At 42.0% G+C, this 15,272-nt stretch overlaps 1 protein-coding gene across 1 annotated transcript; it reads right to left on the bottom strand.

Annotated features, from left to right (window-relative positions):
• Window positions 1-4,790: 4,790 nt before the first annotated feature.
• Window positions 4,791-15,239, bottom strand: LOC310964474 (uncharacterized protein). The gene is made up of 19 exons (XM_083937605.1): window positions 15,083-15,239; window positions 14,198-14,260; window positions 13,548-13,669; window positions 12,070-12,294; window positions 11,856-11,936; window positions 11,209-11,314; window positions 10,946-11,078; window positions 10,188-10,428; window positions 9,150-9,303; window positions 8,907-9,003; window positions 8,744-8,806; window positions 8,371-8,567; window positions 7,887-8,012; window positions 7,504-7,691; window positions 6,872-7,035; window positions 6,494-6,739; window positions 6,249-6,411; window positions 5,590-5,693; window positions 4,791-5,348 (listed from the first exon to the last, which is right to left on the bottom strand). The coding sequence occupies exons 2-18, from the start codon at window positions 14,232-14,234 to the stop codon at window positions 5,604-5,606; spliced, it is 2,433 nt and encodes an 810-aa protein (XP_083793731.1). The 5' UTR covers window positions 14,235-14,260; window positions 15,083-15,239; the 3' UTR covers window positions 4,791-5,348; window positions 5,590-5,603.
• Between the last annotated feature and the right edge of the window lie 33 nt (window positions 15,240-15,272).

Here is a 15,272-nt window from a genome sequence, read left to right as displayed (position 1 = left end):
GAGGTTAAGTTACCTCTCTTTGTGAATGAGGCTAGAGTTACCCCTCTGTCTCTGGTTTGAGTTACCTCCCTTTGTAAAACGGAAAACTCAGAGTTTCCCTCATTTCAGGGTTAACAGACTCAGAGTTTTCACTAAACCTGCTTTGTGAAACAGGCCCCAGGTGGCGTCTTTGGGGTCCCCTGCTAGAGCTGCTGCCCCGCGACCGGATCACGGAAAAACGGTTGAAAAAAAAAAAAAAAGATGTTGATCTAGGTAAAACCATTTTTAGCTTGGCATTTTGAGGCTGAACAGGCTCGGTGCCAGGTGTTGTTGCGCAACACAGACTCAGAAAACAATACAGGCGCAAACAGATTGCTGACATTCTTTCATTATGAGCTTGCCTTTTATATCACAAGGTGAATAGGTGTGTTCAAATAAGGTAACGCTACAGAATGTACTCTGTGGTCGAAGAAGTATTTAGGTCATTCACTGGAGTAAACGTCCTCTGGAAAAAGAAGGGGTCATTGACAAATCACAATATTACAGGCTCTATCCCCAGGACTCAACCCCCGCTTATATGGACTCCCAAAAATCCATAAAGAAGGAGCCCCGCTCAGGCCCATTGTCAGCAGCATAAACTTGGTCACTTGCAACATTATCAAGCACATAGCCAATATCCTGGCACCACCCCACACCACATCCAAAAGGCCGGGACTTAAAAATGGATCAAGATGAAACCATGGTGTCCTACGACGTGACTTCCCTGTTCACTTGTATTCCAACCATGGAGGCTCTGGCCACAGTAAGAGAGTGGCTCACACAGGAAAACTCCCTACACAACCCAACAAATCTCAAACCAGACCACATTTGCCAACTTCTGGATTTGTGCCTGAACACCACATATTACCAGTTTAATGCCATTTTTTACAGATAGAAACACGGCTGTTCCATTGGTTCAACAGTAGCCTCTATTGTGGCAAATCTATACATGGAGGAGGTAGAGGACAAGGCTTTGAACTCCTTCAAAGGAATAACCCCGAGCCATTGGTTCAGATGTGGACGACACAGGGGTTCAAATCAAATCCAAAGAGGTGAAAACTTTTACTGAACATATAAACCCAGTGGACAGAAAGATCAAGTTCACCAGAGAAGAAGTCAAGGACAATAGTTTGCCTTTCTTAGACTGTGATGTCCATATGGAGAATGACAGGAGCCTCCACATTGGTGTATACAGAAAACCCACTCACACAGATCAGTATCTACTGTTTGACTCCCACCAGCACCTGGAACACAAGCTTGGAGTTATCAGAACCCTGCAACACAGAGATGACAGCTCACAGGCCGAAGGGAGAAGTTCAGCCTACCTAGAGGAACTCGGAGTAGAGACGCTGCTCTTTTGAGTTGAAACGAGCCAGTTGAGCTTGGCTCTGGCAGTTGTTAGTGGTCAGAAAGAAGTTCTGACCGATTCTGTTGAGCTGGTGTCGCGCAGAATTCAATGTACCTTGCCGGCCGAACAAAGTCGCGAATAAAGTCGCGCGATAAAAATAGATTAACAAAAACATTTTAGTAAGAAAACTAAATATAAAGTAACATTTCTTGCGAACTCCTGAGCAACGAAGTTGAACAAAGGAAACAAAAGAAAAACAAAAACGGAAGACAACTGAATAGGAGGTGCGCAGGAAGAGCCGAAGAGGGGAAAGAGAGAAAGACACCTTTGCCGGTGATCCTTTACCCCCCGGAGGCGCAAGAAGTGGGGTCTTGGGCTGACCCAACCTCCTGGTTCGGAGCGAATTAGCGGCTTCATATTCCAACAATCTAACAGGGAAGATTAAACTATCTCTGGGTGATTTTCCGTTATTAATCTTTCTCATATCCAATTTAACCAAAATCTTCAGACCGAGTGAATGGAAGCATTATTAAAACACAGAATATTCAGGGACTAAACAGAGACTTTGCACTTCTGAAACCACATAAACATAATCACGAACAAGGTACAAATAAAGCATACACAGTTACAGATTTAAAGAATGTCTTTGAACAGCTAGTTGCGATGAAACAGCAAACTTTAACTGTTTTTCCAACTTTTTAACAGGAGTCCTTGTTCTTACCCCGTCCTACCACTGGATGTCACTCTGTCTCCTTAGGGAAAGACCGACACTTAGTTCAATTAACGGTCAGATTTGATGTTGATTTAAGGGAAAGGGTTCTTCATCCTGGGAGTAGACCCCCACTAGCAGAAGGGCAAAAGTCGTAAAACGTCCTTATCTCACATTGCAAAGGGGTATAAAAACTTCTTATCTCACACTCTCCTCCTGTAACGCTTAGCAGATGGCCAAAAATGGGGGGTGGGGTTAAGGAATAACAGACTTCCACAGAGGAGCAGTTCATATCGAGGTTCCTACATTACATCATCTACTTCTGTAACATGTTATGAGGTGACTTATTTATTTATTTATTTATTGCGACCGTGTCTGACGTGGGTTGTGGGGATGATTGCATGATGTCTAATGAGTTCAGACATACATGTGGTAGTTATGCAACTTTTCCTGAATCATTGGCACTTATCAGTCGTAAAAACAAAACAAATAAAACAAACTTAAATACAAATTCAAGGTACTTTAGTTAAGTATTTCCATTTTTTCTACTTCACTAGGTCTCAGTTTTCTCACCAGTGCATCCATGATTTGCACCCTGGTAAAAACACTATCATGGGTGACAGCAGCTATTTGGCTAATTATAAGTTATATATATTTACAGGTGTGGCTGTCTTGAGTGTCATATATCAAATGTCATTGATATAGTAACTGTGATTTTGGGTTCACTAACAAAACTGAAGATGTCGTCTGAATGCTTTTATTTTTCTTCTCTCACTCGTCTTCAGGAGCACAGTGTCATTAGCACCGTCTGTTCGATGTTCCTGCATAATTAAGGGAAGGTTGCCACTGTGTACTCAAGGGGGAATAGTATGTAAATCATAAATAAGTCATGGGGTGTGGTCTAGACCTACTCTAAGTGTCATAACTTTTGTTATGATTTGGCACTGTAAATAACATTTAATTGAAATAATACAACAGAGACGCTTTGAGGGGCTAAAGTCTTTCCATGCACTACAGGACAAACCCAATAATAGTCAAAAATGCTTCCTGTCATTTCTGGTCTCTTTGTTTACCCTCTTCTTTTCTGGGTAAGGTTGAACACATTGTAAGAACTGGATCTTGGTCTTTTTCGCAGTTTCTTACCAAATCCCCCCTGCAAATGTAACCTAAATTACAATTTGCACAACAAATGGGCTTTCTAGATAAAAAAAGAAAAAATTAAAAAAAATGGACCTTCAACTTCCACAGGTGATATTATAATGATCCTGTACTGCAGGACCAGGGTGGTTGGTCAAAGTGTTGACACGTGAAGAATTGATAATCAATGAGTGATGTTTAATAATCATGTGTTAGTGTGTGTATTAGTAATGATTAATGAGAGTGTGATAATCAATGAGTGAAGTATCATAATCATGTGTTAGCGTGTGTATTAGTAATGATTAATGTGTGATAATAAGACACAATAAGTTTAATCATTTAAGAGTGTGATAGTGTGATTATTAGTCCAGGCTCAAGCTTTCTGCTTTCTGCAAAACATCAGCACCCAAACCTTTGGCTGTCAGTCAAGGTCACAAAGACAATGAAATAGCCAGCTTGTACAAACGCACCTAGCAACTAGTTGAGATTAGAGAATTGCCGTTCGCAAACAACAACCATATAAGGAGGCAGGAACAACCATGTAAGGAGGCAGGGGACAGGGAGGATGAGAGTATGTGCTTCTTTCACAGATAAAGAGGAAGAGTCCCTGAACAGATGATACCCTGACGCGCAGGGGTGGAAGATGGAGGAGTCGGAACGGCTACTTTTGAATTACACATATGCATGCACAAGCAGACACATAACCACGCCTTTGTAACAAGCATAAATACTGGAGTAGTTAGAATAGATATCAGAACTTCTTGCCTCTGATCACGGGTACTGTGTTGCACACAGTTACTCTAGATAGAGAATAGATCATTTCTCCAGACGTCTGTATCATTCGATGTCCTTCTGTTAATAAATGCCTGCTGGTGCACTAAACTGCCAACGACTCTGCTGACTGCAGAAAGCCTCCTGTAGAATTTGAATTACGCAATATATACTCTGTGAGGTCCTTCTGATTTGACTAAAGTATTGTGTGTAAAATTCCTACACACGTTATACACGATTGTAATGGGTGGTGTATGGACCCAATTGCAGTACAAAGGACTAAGAAACAGTGGTAAAAGTTCAACGGTTTACTGAGACTCAGGCGGTTGGGCAAACAGTCCAGAAAACAGCAAACAGGAATCAGGAGAGGCTAAAGTCTTGGTCAGGGACAGAAGGCTGGGTCCATTTACCAGGATGCAGACGAAGCAGGGAATACGGGAAGGGCGAGGTCGGTACCGTGAAGACAGGCAGAAGAAAGCTTGAAAGTCTCGCATGGCACAAAACAATCTGGCAAAGGAGTGAGTGTGGAGCTGGTGATTATGTGCTGGGCTGATTGCATGTGATGAGAGGCAGCTGTGTGCACAGGTGATTAGAGTGAACTGATGAGGTGGGTGTGGCTGACAGGCTGAGTGGGGCCGAGGCAGGATCAATGGAAAACTACTGAGGGCTGGATGACTGAACTGTAACACTGATAAAGTGTTGCCTTCATGATTTGATATTGGAGCCCCTCCATCATCCGAACATCAACATCTGAGTTTTATAACTCGTAACCTTAATAAAACGTTAAATAAATGACTGGAACTCATGTTTGTTTACCCACAACCTTTATTGATTTTTTTTGGTCTTTCTTTTGCTCGTAGTAATGATTACATAAAAATGGTACAACAGCACATCTCAGACAGTTTTAACTGACAATCTTCATTTGCAGTAACTTCAATGTTCACATTCACATCGGTATTTTCCTTCTTTCAGAGTCTGACAAACGTTTTTAACTTCATTTCACTAAAATTGAGTTTCTGCAGTCACTCAGTAGCATTTAGGCTGTGTACATTTAAAGGACAGTTCATATTAAGGAAGACAGATATTTGAACCCACAGTACCAGGAAGTAGTGCCCAACGTTAATCAAACCCTCTAAACGTGTTCTTCACTCAAAACTTCACTTCTATGATTTCACCAAAGATTATGTTTGATTTCAAAATGAGTAATAAAAAGCATGAATCGTGGATTGAATCAGCAGCCCACAGATTCTGCAGGAATAATATTTGCCATCTCAGGTGGATCAAATGAAGATGATCTGCCGACGTTGTTTCACAGCAGTGAGATTTCAGGCTCCGTATTGGGACGAATCAGAAGTCAGGAATCGGCTGAGAACGACCAGACAAAACTGTGATGAGTCAGGATTTATACTTTGTCTCTGATGAAGGTTCAGAGCTCAAATAGTCACATTGTTGCTAACTTTCCTCATCACACTGCTACTGAGAGGATGAAGCCTTTTGATTTGAATGACCCCGTGACCTTTCCTCTGGCATCACCAACAGGACAATTTTAGCTCCATCAGTTTGATCGAATCATCTGACTCAAACAACTCATTCAGTTCATACATACCATGGAAGGGATCTTTAATTATTCCAGCCCATGGTGATGAGGGCTGCGTCTCCTTCTGCATATTTAGTCCTGAAAGCTCTGCGCTTCCTGCCGCCACCACAGCTCTGTAAGACAGAGGAAGTTAGCCAGGACACTTTACCAAGTCTAACATTTAGCTTTATCCACCACAGCTCTGTGAGACAGAGGATGTTAGCCAGGACACTTTACCAAGTCTAACATTAGCTTTATCCACCACAGCTCTGTAAGACAGAGGATGTTAGCCAGGACACTTTACCAAGTCTAACATTAGCTTTATCCACCACAGCTCTGTGAGACAGAGGAAGTTAGCCAGGACACTTTACCAAGTCTAACATTAGCTTTATCCACCACAGCTCTGTGAGACAGAGGATGTTAGCCTGGACACTTTACCAAGTCTAACATTAGCTTTAGCCACCACAGCTCTGTGAGACAGAGGATGTTAGCCAGGACACTTTACCAAGTCTCACATTTAGCTGTAGCTACATACAGTCATTATACACTACACAAGTTTTACATACATCATTCTTTCTAAGTACACTCTTGTTTCTGAAACACATTTTTTAAAACAAGTGGATTCAACACCGTAAGTTTGACCTTGTTGTAGAACTACTTTTACTTCAGTATTTACTCCAGCTGCTTACCGGAGCACAGGATTGGCCCAGTGTGGGGCACAGCTCCACCATGCAGTGCAGGTACACCTCATCTGCTTCGCCGACAAACTCGAACATTCTGAAAGTGACGGCGTTGGACGTTCCCAGTCCGTTTCCCAACACTGACACCGTCGTGTCAGCTGAGTTCGGGCATCTGCCAGGAAACAGAAAACAGACACGATGACTTCAGCAGCTGATTCTTACAGCCGCTGACAAAGTCTCACAGTTTTTCTCACCCGTCAGTGACGAGGTCGTGTCGCGGACTGCTGTCAGGTGAAGTCTGGCTGGTTGCCCAGCAGGAGTCGGTCACTATGGCGACCATGTCTTCATCCAGCCCCTCTGTCTTTAACTCCACCCAGACCGGCTGGTTCAGCAGGATCTCAGTGTCCATGTCGACAAGGTTTACGAGGCTGGAGTCGGTGTAGGCGTTCATCATCAGTGTGTAATTCCAAACTCCAGATACGATCTCCTTCACCACAGAGCTGGAGAGAACACACACCCACACACACACACACACACACACACACACACACACACACACACACTTCAGCTGTCTTAAACTTTAACTAAAACAAGCTTCACATTAACAACCAAATGAAGCTCCACACACACACCTGTCTTTGATCTTGAAGGACACACTCTTGACACCTTCTGGCTCCGTGTAGTAGCAGGAGAAGTCGATGTTTACTTTAGTGTCGCGGTTGATGATGCCAGAGCTGATGTCGGAGCTGTTGCCTGTCGTGATGGTGTTCTTGTAGATGAGCCGGCTGTTGTTGGACTACATTGTGACAGGAACACAGACTGGTTTTCAGCTGAAGGTTCATTTCATCACAGCAGTCAGATTATTTCATAGTGCTTTCACAGCCCTCGTTGGGGTTTAGAGTCTTTATCACCCAGTTCTTAAATCCCATGCATCTTTCTGTCATTCAAAAAGGAAACGGCTGGAAAATATCCTCCCAGGATTGAACCAAAGTCCAAACAAGGTGAGTTAACAGCCTTACATCAGTCACAGAGTCACTGTCATGTTTGAATAGGACACCGTCTGCTTCACATTCCCAATAACAACTTTATAAAGTGACAATAAGTCACTCTCTGTGTTGTCACTCAGGAGCCAAAAGAAGTATGCCGAGCCTGTCCTGAAAATAACATACAGTCTGCCTGGCTGACACTCATCAATACTTTTTTTGGTAAAGGGAGGTGAGGATTGTTTGTGCTTGAAGAGAGCAAAACAGAGGAGTGCACCCACCAAGACCTCCGTCCCGCAGGCTTTGCTGCTATTAAAGCTGAAAGCCAGCATGTGGGTCTCTTCATCCATGTGTCCTTTGCAGTCGGGGTCATTGAGGTGTAAGGTGGAGTAGTCGATCCCTTTCCCCGCCAGCAGACATCCAACCAGAGTCAGAGTGGCAGAGCTCTCCACGCAGACTGTTGGATCGCCTGAACACCCAACAGAATATAAAACATCACCACTCCAATATGGATTCATCTGAGGTTGAGGAGCTCCATAAGTATCTGCTAGCCTGTGTTGATGTTATCTTTTGATTGAAACAAGATAATGTTCTGAGCTACAGGAGGCAGAAACACGTCCAGTATTTATTGAAATAATTATCTTAGAAGAGTGTTGTACTGTACCTAAAGAGTCTGTTGCTTTGTAGTTGGAGGCAAACGTGGCTCGACAGAGGCAGTGCCTTTGACCAAGGCTCTCTCCGCAGAACTCGTGATCACTGCAGTACTGCGGACAAAACGCCTCACGGACAGCTGCACACACAAACAGACACACAACAAAATTTTTAGTATTTGATTGATTCACTTCTTTAAATTCAACTTACTTCCACTTCTTTTCCACTGCATTTATTTGACAGCCATGGCTGCTTGTTACTTTCTTTGTTCGAGTACATGAGGTATATTTGACTTACACTGTGACTTCTGAGCTTCAGCACTGAAACTGAAGGTTGTGTATGGTGTATTTAAACCCAAGTTAAATACATTTTCCTTATTAGATTCTACTTCCTCTCATCTGTATGATTAAAAATAGTTTCATCCAGGAACAGCAGGGGGATATGATTCACATCTTATCGTGTGAAACAGAATCAGTGAAAGTGAAGGATGATCTTACAGCAGCCGGTCTGTGCCCTCCACTCCAGTGGGATGTCTTTCAGCAAACAGGCATCGGCGTAAGCCTCAAAAAACTGGCAGTTGAGACCGTCCACCATCGGGTATTGACAGGTCAGGTTTACGCAGGCAGTTATGAAGCCCTCTGGGTCAATGCGGTCGTGGCAGGCGGTGAAGGGTGCCTCATTCAAGAGGTTACAGCTGTTCCAGCCGTGCAGAGAAGAAGAATGAGAGTCAATGAGCACTTTTCTGAACAGGATTATTTAGCTTCCAGATTCCCCCCTGCTCATATGACAGCGTCATGGCACCTTAGAAAGGTTTGGGAAAGACTGCAGTTTTAAGGATGAAAGAGTGTTTTGTGATGGGTCAGCTCTTACCGTTCAGTTGCGATGGTGCAGTTGATCGTACTGTCGGGGTCGTCGCTGTGCTGAATTTCACAGCTAGGGGGTGACAAACAGGAAAGAACATTGCATTTGAAACTATACAACATTAATGAACAGCTTATAATCAACCATGCATCAAGTTAAGACTAAGTCGTACCCAACAGCACCGAAGGCCTGCATCTCATCCGCCAAAGACGTGAGAAAGAAGGGATCAACTGTACTGCCACACAAGCCTGTTAGGACTTCACTGAATCCTGATGCCAGGAGACAATTAAAAAGAAATGAATGAACTCTGAAGTTATCAAGCACAGCTGTCATTCTTTAACTCAACACCAGCTTTGAAAAAGAAAAATATTTATGTATCCAATATTGTGTCCAGACAGGATTCATTTGTCTGTACCTGACACCCGTGCAGTTCTGCCATCAAATGAGATGGTCATGTTGGATACTGATGGAGGTAACTTGGCAGTAATTCCAGTCTCGTCCTTGGTGAGCTCGAAACCCTCAAACAGCTGAGGCGTGTCGGTGAGCTCCGGTAGATCTCCAGAGAAAACCTACATCACAACAGATCTGTGAAGGAACACTGTCTCAAACATTTCAAATACATACATGTGCTTTGTATGTGCACTTATTCCCACTTAGCTTGAGGTTTCTATCAGGATGTTAATCGTTATTTTTTCACCTTTATTAATATTTCACACTTACACTCTTCTCCTTAGTAAATTTTAATAATTGTGGATATCTTTTGCTCAGGTTACAGCACATTTGAACTCAATATGTCACAAAGTTATACATAACATCATATATACTTAACAGATGACAGAAGTGACGGAGGATGTCAACGATTGAGACATTTTGAAATAGATGAATCAAAATCACATTTTGGCTTTGTCACAATGCTTTTAACGTTCAGTCATCATGCAGAAAATCCATCCAGCAGGAGGATAGAAAACCTCAAAGAGCTGTTATTCATAAATGATGAACATGTCGCAACTCTGCAGTGTTTACGTCTTTTTTCATGCATTAGAGGTGAATGCTCTGAAATCACGACACTGTAAGGTTCACATAAAGAGTTTATGTATGCACGGCCTAAATCCCACAAGATGATCCGTGCACCACACAGACATCAGGAGTAAAAAAGATTAATAAAATCAAATTGATAATATGAAGCCATAATAATAATTAAATATCTGACACCTGAAGAATAGATCTTTAAACTTAGATGATTTAGTTTCATAGAAGTAAATATGATGGCAAATCGAAACTGAGATAACACACTAATAACTTTGTATGCCTCCCTTTCATTGGATCACCACAGGTCTGAACTTTAAATACATCAACACAAAGTAACTCCTGGCACGTAAAGATTCTCAGTGATCGATCAAACAAAGAGGAAACACATGAATATGCAGTTATTCACTCTTAGTTGGCAGCTTACCTCAACGCTTCCATCCTGATGCAGAACAATGTTATTATTCGGCAGAAGTATCTTAATGTAGTCAATCAGTGGCACATCTTTACGGCGTTGCTCATTGAAACCAACAATGAAACCATACCTTTCATCCTTTATAAACCGCACCAGATTGTATGCACATCGATCGGGGGCAGTGTGGACTCTGCCCAAGAAATCGATGACTGAGGAGCCAGTCACAGTGCACACAAGAGGGGATGGAGTACACCTGATGGGACGGAAAGAGACAGAACCTTACAGATGTGAGTCTCTCATTTTCTAGAGATACTATACTATATATACTGCTGGAGCACATGACCACAGCTTCACACACACAGCACACATTATCATTATTAGTGGCAGTAGTAGTAGAAGTGTTAACAGTGTCAAAGATCGGGTTCTGCTGCTTTGATTTTTAAAACGGTCCATAATGGCACTAACCCTGGATAATCACAACCGTGCAGGAAACTTTACAGGTGTTTTGTTGAGATCAAAATGAAGAGTTCAAAGATGGGTGTGGTCTGAGCAAGGGCTCCAGAAGTAGGGGGTAGCAAAGAGGGCTCCATTGCCCAGCACTACAGTTAAAGGTTTCATCAATAATCAAAATAACGTTAGCTGCAGCCCTGATCCAAATAATATCATTCACAGGTGATTTGTCTGAATACTTTCAGTCCAAATGGTTCGTTTAAATCAGTCTGTCTGACCTTTATTCAAACTTTACTCCAAATATATGCAAACATACTTACACGTGGTTGCCCTCACAAAACTCGAAAGGTCCACAGCCATACGGAATTATCATTCCAGAAAAGCTACACTCTTTAATGAGGCAGTTGTCTGTATCATTCACGAATACAGGTGTATCAGGTAGACCAACTTGACCTGGAAGGGGATAGGTTTGTGAAATTATTTTTAATATTTAACTTGCAAAATTAAAGAAAATGAAATAACAACACTTCTGCTTTGATGAGGAGTCCCAGTCTCTTCATTGTGAACCATCAGATTTGCCTACCTGAGTCTCTGCATCCAGTTAGATCTTTGTAAACTTCGCTGATTAACTCAGTCTTAGGCCATGACCATGACTCTAGCTCTGAGCCCCCAACCTTTGCAGTTATGTTCTAGAAAAGGATAAACAAAGATCAAAGTTAATGCTGTATTACTGGTTGGACAGTGGAGCCTGGAATTGAAAGTTTTTTTTTGTTTGCAACTATTCAAGTCATTAGGCTGCATCCCAATTCCACCCCTCACCCCTTTCCCTTAGCCCTACCCCTTAACCCTTGCCCCTTGAAATAGGATAAATTACTTTGTAATAATACTTTGTAATTGTCTGAATACACTAGTGAACAAAGCCTTCTGGAGCAGACAGTCACAACAACAAAGCATCTGAGAAGCGTCTGTGTGGAGCCTAGTTTCAGGTTTCACAGATGTGAAGCAGTGGTTAACAGTTAAAGTTTTTTTTTATAGCGTGGCAGCTCATGCTCAATAAAGACTATCACAGTCAAAGATTTGGGTACAGCCATTAAATGTCTATTCATTCATCTACCAAAACCATTTGAATATTCTTTCAATATCTCTCACAGTGATTATTGATGTATGCCATCAATTTAGTTTAATAATTCACAAAAGGCAAGCACTTAATTAGATTTAAGCCCTACTTACAATCTGATCACCAGGAAATGTAACCTCGACCACGACCCGCAGAGCTGTTTGACCTTTAATCCTGTAGAGCTCAAATTTAGCCTAAAATCAAAAATAGATGAGACAGAAAATATCAAGAGATGCCTTCCAAATGATTTAAAAAATAAACTTTGATTTGAAGTTCCCTGTGCCACACCACAGTTAATCTAAAAACATTGAAGTGTAGATGACTCACCTGAGTGGTGGTGGTTTCCATGAAATTGAAGGTAACTTTGCAGGATGAGTCGTCAAGGATGTCTTGGACAGAGCTGACAGTGCCGAACTGCACTACCTCAAGCATAGTCGACACATCGACACTGTTTGTAATCCCTCCATCTGACCATACAAGACAGTCCTGGGAGGTTTGACCTGGACCATCGGTGAAACAGATTTCAAAGGTTGAATCTGGATTACGTGTCACCTGAAAAAAACAGAAACAAATCCATCAAGTAACAATAATATTCAGAGGAGTTTTAAATAAAAAAAGGGCATCATTTCATCAGGGAACTACATTCTTGTTCTTATTATGGTGCAAAACGTTTTAGTCCTACCTACGGCCAGCACCTCTGAAGATACATAACTAACACCTGGAATCTTCTTTGTTTGATCCATACAAACACAGAAGTGTAAAAATGACTCAGGTGTTAATGTGCTGGACGATTTCTAACAACAGATGAGCGTTCACGTGTGAATTAGGGAGCTTTAAAGGTGCTGGAAGGTGCAGAATGTGGCACAGCTTGGGAATACAGGCAACAAGAGAAAGGCAGACAAAAGCAGGCAGACAGGTACAAGAAAGCAGCAGACAGGTACAAGAAGGCATTCAGACAGGTACAAGAGACAGACAGGCACAAGAAGGCAGACAGACAGGCACAAGAAGGCAGACAGGTACAAGAAGGCAGGCAGACAGGTACAAGAAGGCAGGCAGACAGGTACAAGAAGGCAGGCAGACAGGTACAAGAAGGCAGGCAGACAGGTACAAGAAGGCAGGCAGACAGGTGCAAGAAGGCAGTCAGACAGGTACAAGAAGGCAGGCAGACAGGTACAAGAAGGCAGGCAGACAGGTACAAGAAGGCAGGCAGACAGGTGCAAGAAGGCAGGCAGACAGGTACAAGAAGGCAGGCAGACAGGTACAAGAAGGCAGTCAGACAGGTACAAGAAGGCAGGCAGACAGGTACAAGAAGGCAGTCAGACAGATACAGGTACAAGAAGGCAGGCAGACATATACAGGTACAAGAAGGCAGGCAGGTTTAGGAATTCTGGCAGACTAAATAAATTATATGAATTTGATATATTAATGTAACAGGCCACTTCATATACATGAGGTGGGTGGATATTACAGTATAGAGTATACAGCTATGATTCAATCAATATTCATAATGTTAAAGTGAGTATTTAAGAAATATATCATTTAGGAAGTGGATGCTTGGGTTATTGCACAGGGAAATTCCCGACACTATGGACTAATATTGACTGTTTATCGTAGTTACGGCCTGCGGTACAACCTGTTCTACCACTGCTGGCTGTAGCTTCATATTTACTGTACAGACATACAGTGATGTCCAACTTAGCATCTAACTCTCGGCAGGAAAATCAAATGAAATCTGTGTTAGATATCTTTACTAACAGACAGTCATCAGCAGTCAAACTGTTCGATAACAAGTTTCATTCACTCACAGACAGCCCTGCGTATTCCCTTCCATAATAGAAGATGGGACAGGGGCTGATTTCCACGTCTCCAGAAGCAGTGATTGTTGTTATTATTTGGGAGAGTGAAGGGTCAACCTGGCTGACGGCAACTACGGCAAAAGAAATATAATTAAACATCAATATTCATGACAAACTTTGTTACTGTTCAATTACACTTTTGACATTCATTAATGCAAAAGATTAAAATAAAGAATATAATAAATATGTCCCTTCAGTGTGAATCATGTGATTCATAAATGGATAAGGTTAAAGGTGACGTGCGTCATGAACAAGTGGAGGAATAAACTGACTCTATAAAACTAAACTGCCCAAAACTTGACTTACTTATGTTGGTTAAAGATATCTTTAGTCATTTATATCGATTTCATGCATGAATATATGTTTTAAAAATGTTTTCCAATGGAAATTTACCCAATGGCACTCATCATTGACTTTTAAACCCACACAGGCACTTTAATGTCTACAACAAAGATTTGACTTTAAATGGATTTTTGACCAGAAATGTGTCAAATCAGAGGTCCTGAAGAAGCTGCTGTTGTAAATATAGGCTGTTCATGAAATGCCTTTAAAACAAAGGTTTTGCTCTAAAGAGGTGAAAACTTTAAAAGGTAGTTTACCTGCCAGCAGGAGGAGCAGTGCACCCGACTTCACCATGATGGAGCCTCAGCCGTAAAGTGTTGCTGAGGAGAGAAACAGATCACATTGTAAGTACTTAGTATTTAAGAACCCTACACCCAACACCACATATACACACAGCATAAGGTGCAGTAGATTCATAGTATTTTAATGTCTTTATTGCATGTTGCATCAGGTTATCAAAAGATTTCTTACACTATCTAAAATCCATGAAATGGACTCAGACTAATGACCTTAAGTTGTAGTTTATTCAACAAACAATAGTTGGATTTGAATGAGGATCATGAATTAAAAGATCATGAATAAGCTGTAGAGGTGTATAAGGGTAACCACGCTTCTCCATGTAAAGAAGGAATGCCAATTTTGTGTTTTCCTGAAGCCACAGTTCAAAATGGGGTTTGAATGTTGTGGACGTTGTACTGAGTTTCTATCTTCAACCCAGAGTACAGAATAAAATGTTGGCATTGAACGCTTCTACCCAGATGTTGATTATCATCGTTTCTGAACTGCTGGAATCCGTTCTCCTTCACTGCTCGACACATACCGACCCTTTCTGACGCTCTGTGATCATAGTTTTAAACACACTTTTAACATGACTTAGCTTTACGCAGCAAAATGACATGGTTAGTTAAGAAATATTGTGATTAGGGTTAAAATAAGTACATCTGTACCCCAGGGTGAACGTCCGGTATGTGTTTGACCCAGTCATCCACCTGACCTCCTTCTTAAGCAATATATAAATGCATGGTGACCGGACTGGCCTCTTGATGGAAGAAGAAGAATGCTCCAGTAATCCTGTAAATGCATAATAAGCATCGTCTACATGAAGCTGGGCAGACAGAAGAAGAGCATCCAGCTTGTCTTACCGTCCGGAGGTTGAGTGGAGCAGCCAGGAGTTGAAGTTCTGCAGATGGAAGTCGGCGTTGAACCACTCTGGGTTGTTTCAGCTCTCAGGCAGATGCGTCGAATGTGTCTCTCTGTCTCTCTTTTTATACAGGAGCTTCGAGATCCCTGCCCTTAAAGTTGGCCGAGGTTGGATATGTCCTTGAAAGATTG

The sequence above is a fragment of the Echiichthys vipera genome, assembly GCF_963691815.1.
Source record: "Echiichthys vipera genome assembly, chromosome: 23".
Taxonomy (NCBI): Eukaryota; Metazoa; Chordata; class Actinopteri; order Perciformes; family Trachinidae; genus Echiichthys; species Echiichthys vipera.
The sequence above is the reverse complement of the archived record's forward strand: the minus strand, read 5'-3'. Positions and strand labels throughout refer to the sequence as shown.

What these genes read in the sequence shown, in the direction of transcription:
- LOC310964474 (XM_083937605.1), bottom strand. Translation starts at nt 14,234, where the DNA reads ATGGTGAAGTCGGGTGCACTGCTCCTCCTGCTGGCAG. An exon ending in TGCACCATCGCAACTGAACG is followed by an intron (nt 8,568 to 8,743) that starts GTAAGAGCTGAC and finishes CGGCTGGAACAG; the next exon opens with CTGTAACCTCTTGAATGAGG. An exon ending in TCCTTCAAGATCAAAGACAG is followed by an intron (nt 6,740 to 6,871) that starts GTGTGTGTGTGG and finishes TGTTCTCTCCAG; the next exon opens with CTCTGTGGTGAAGGAGATCG.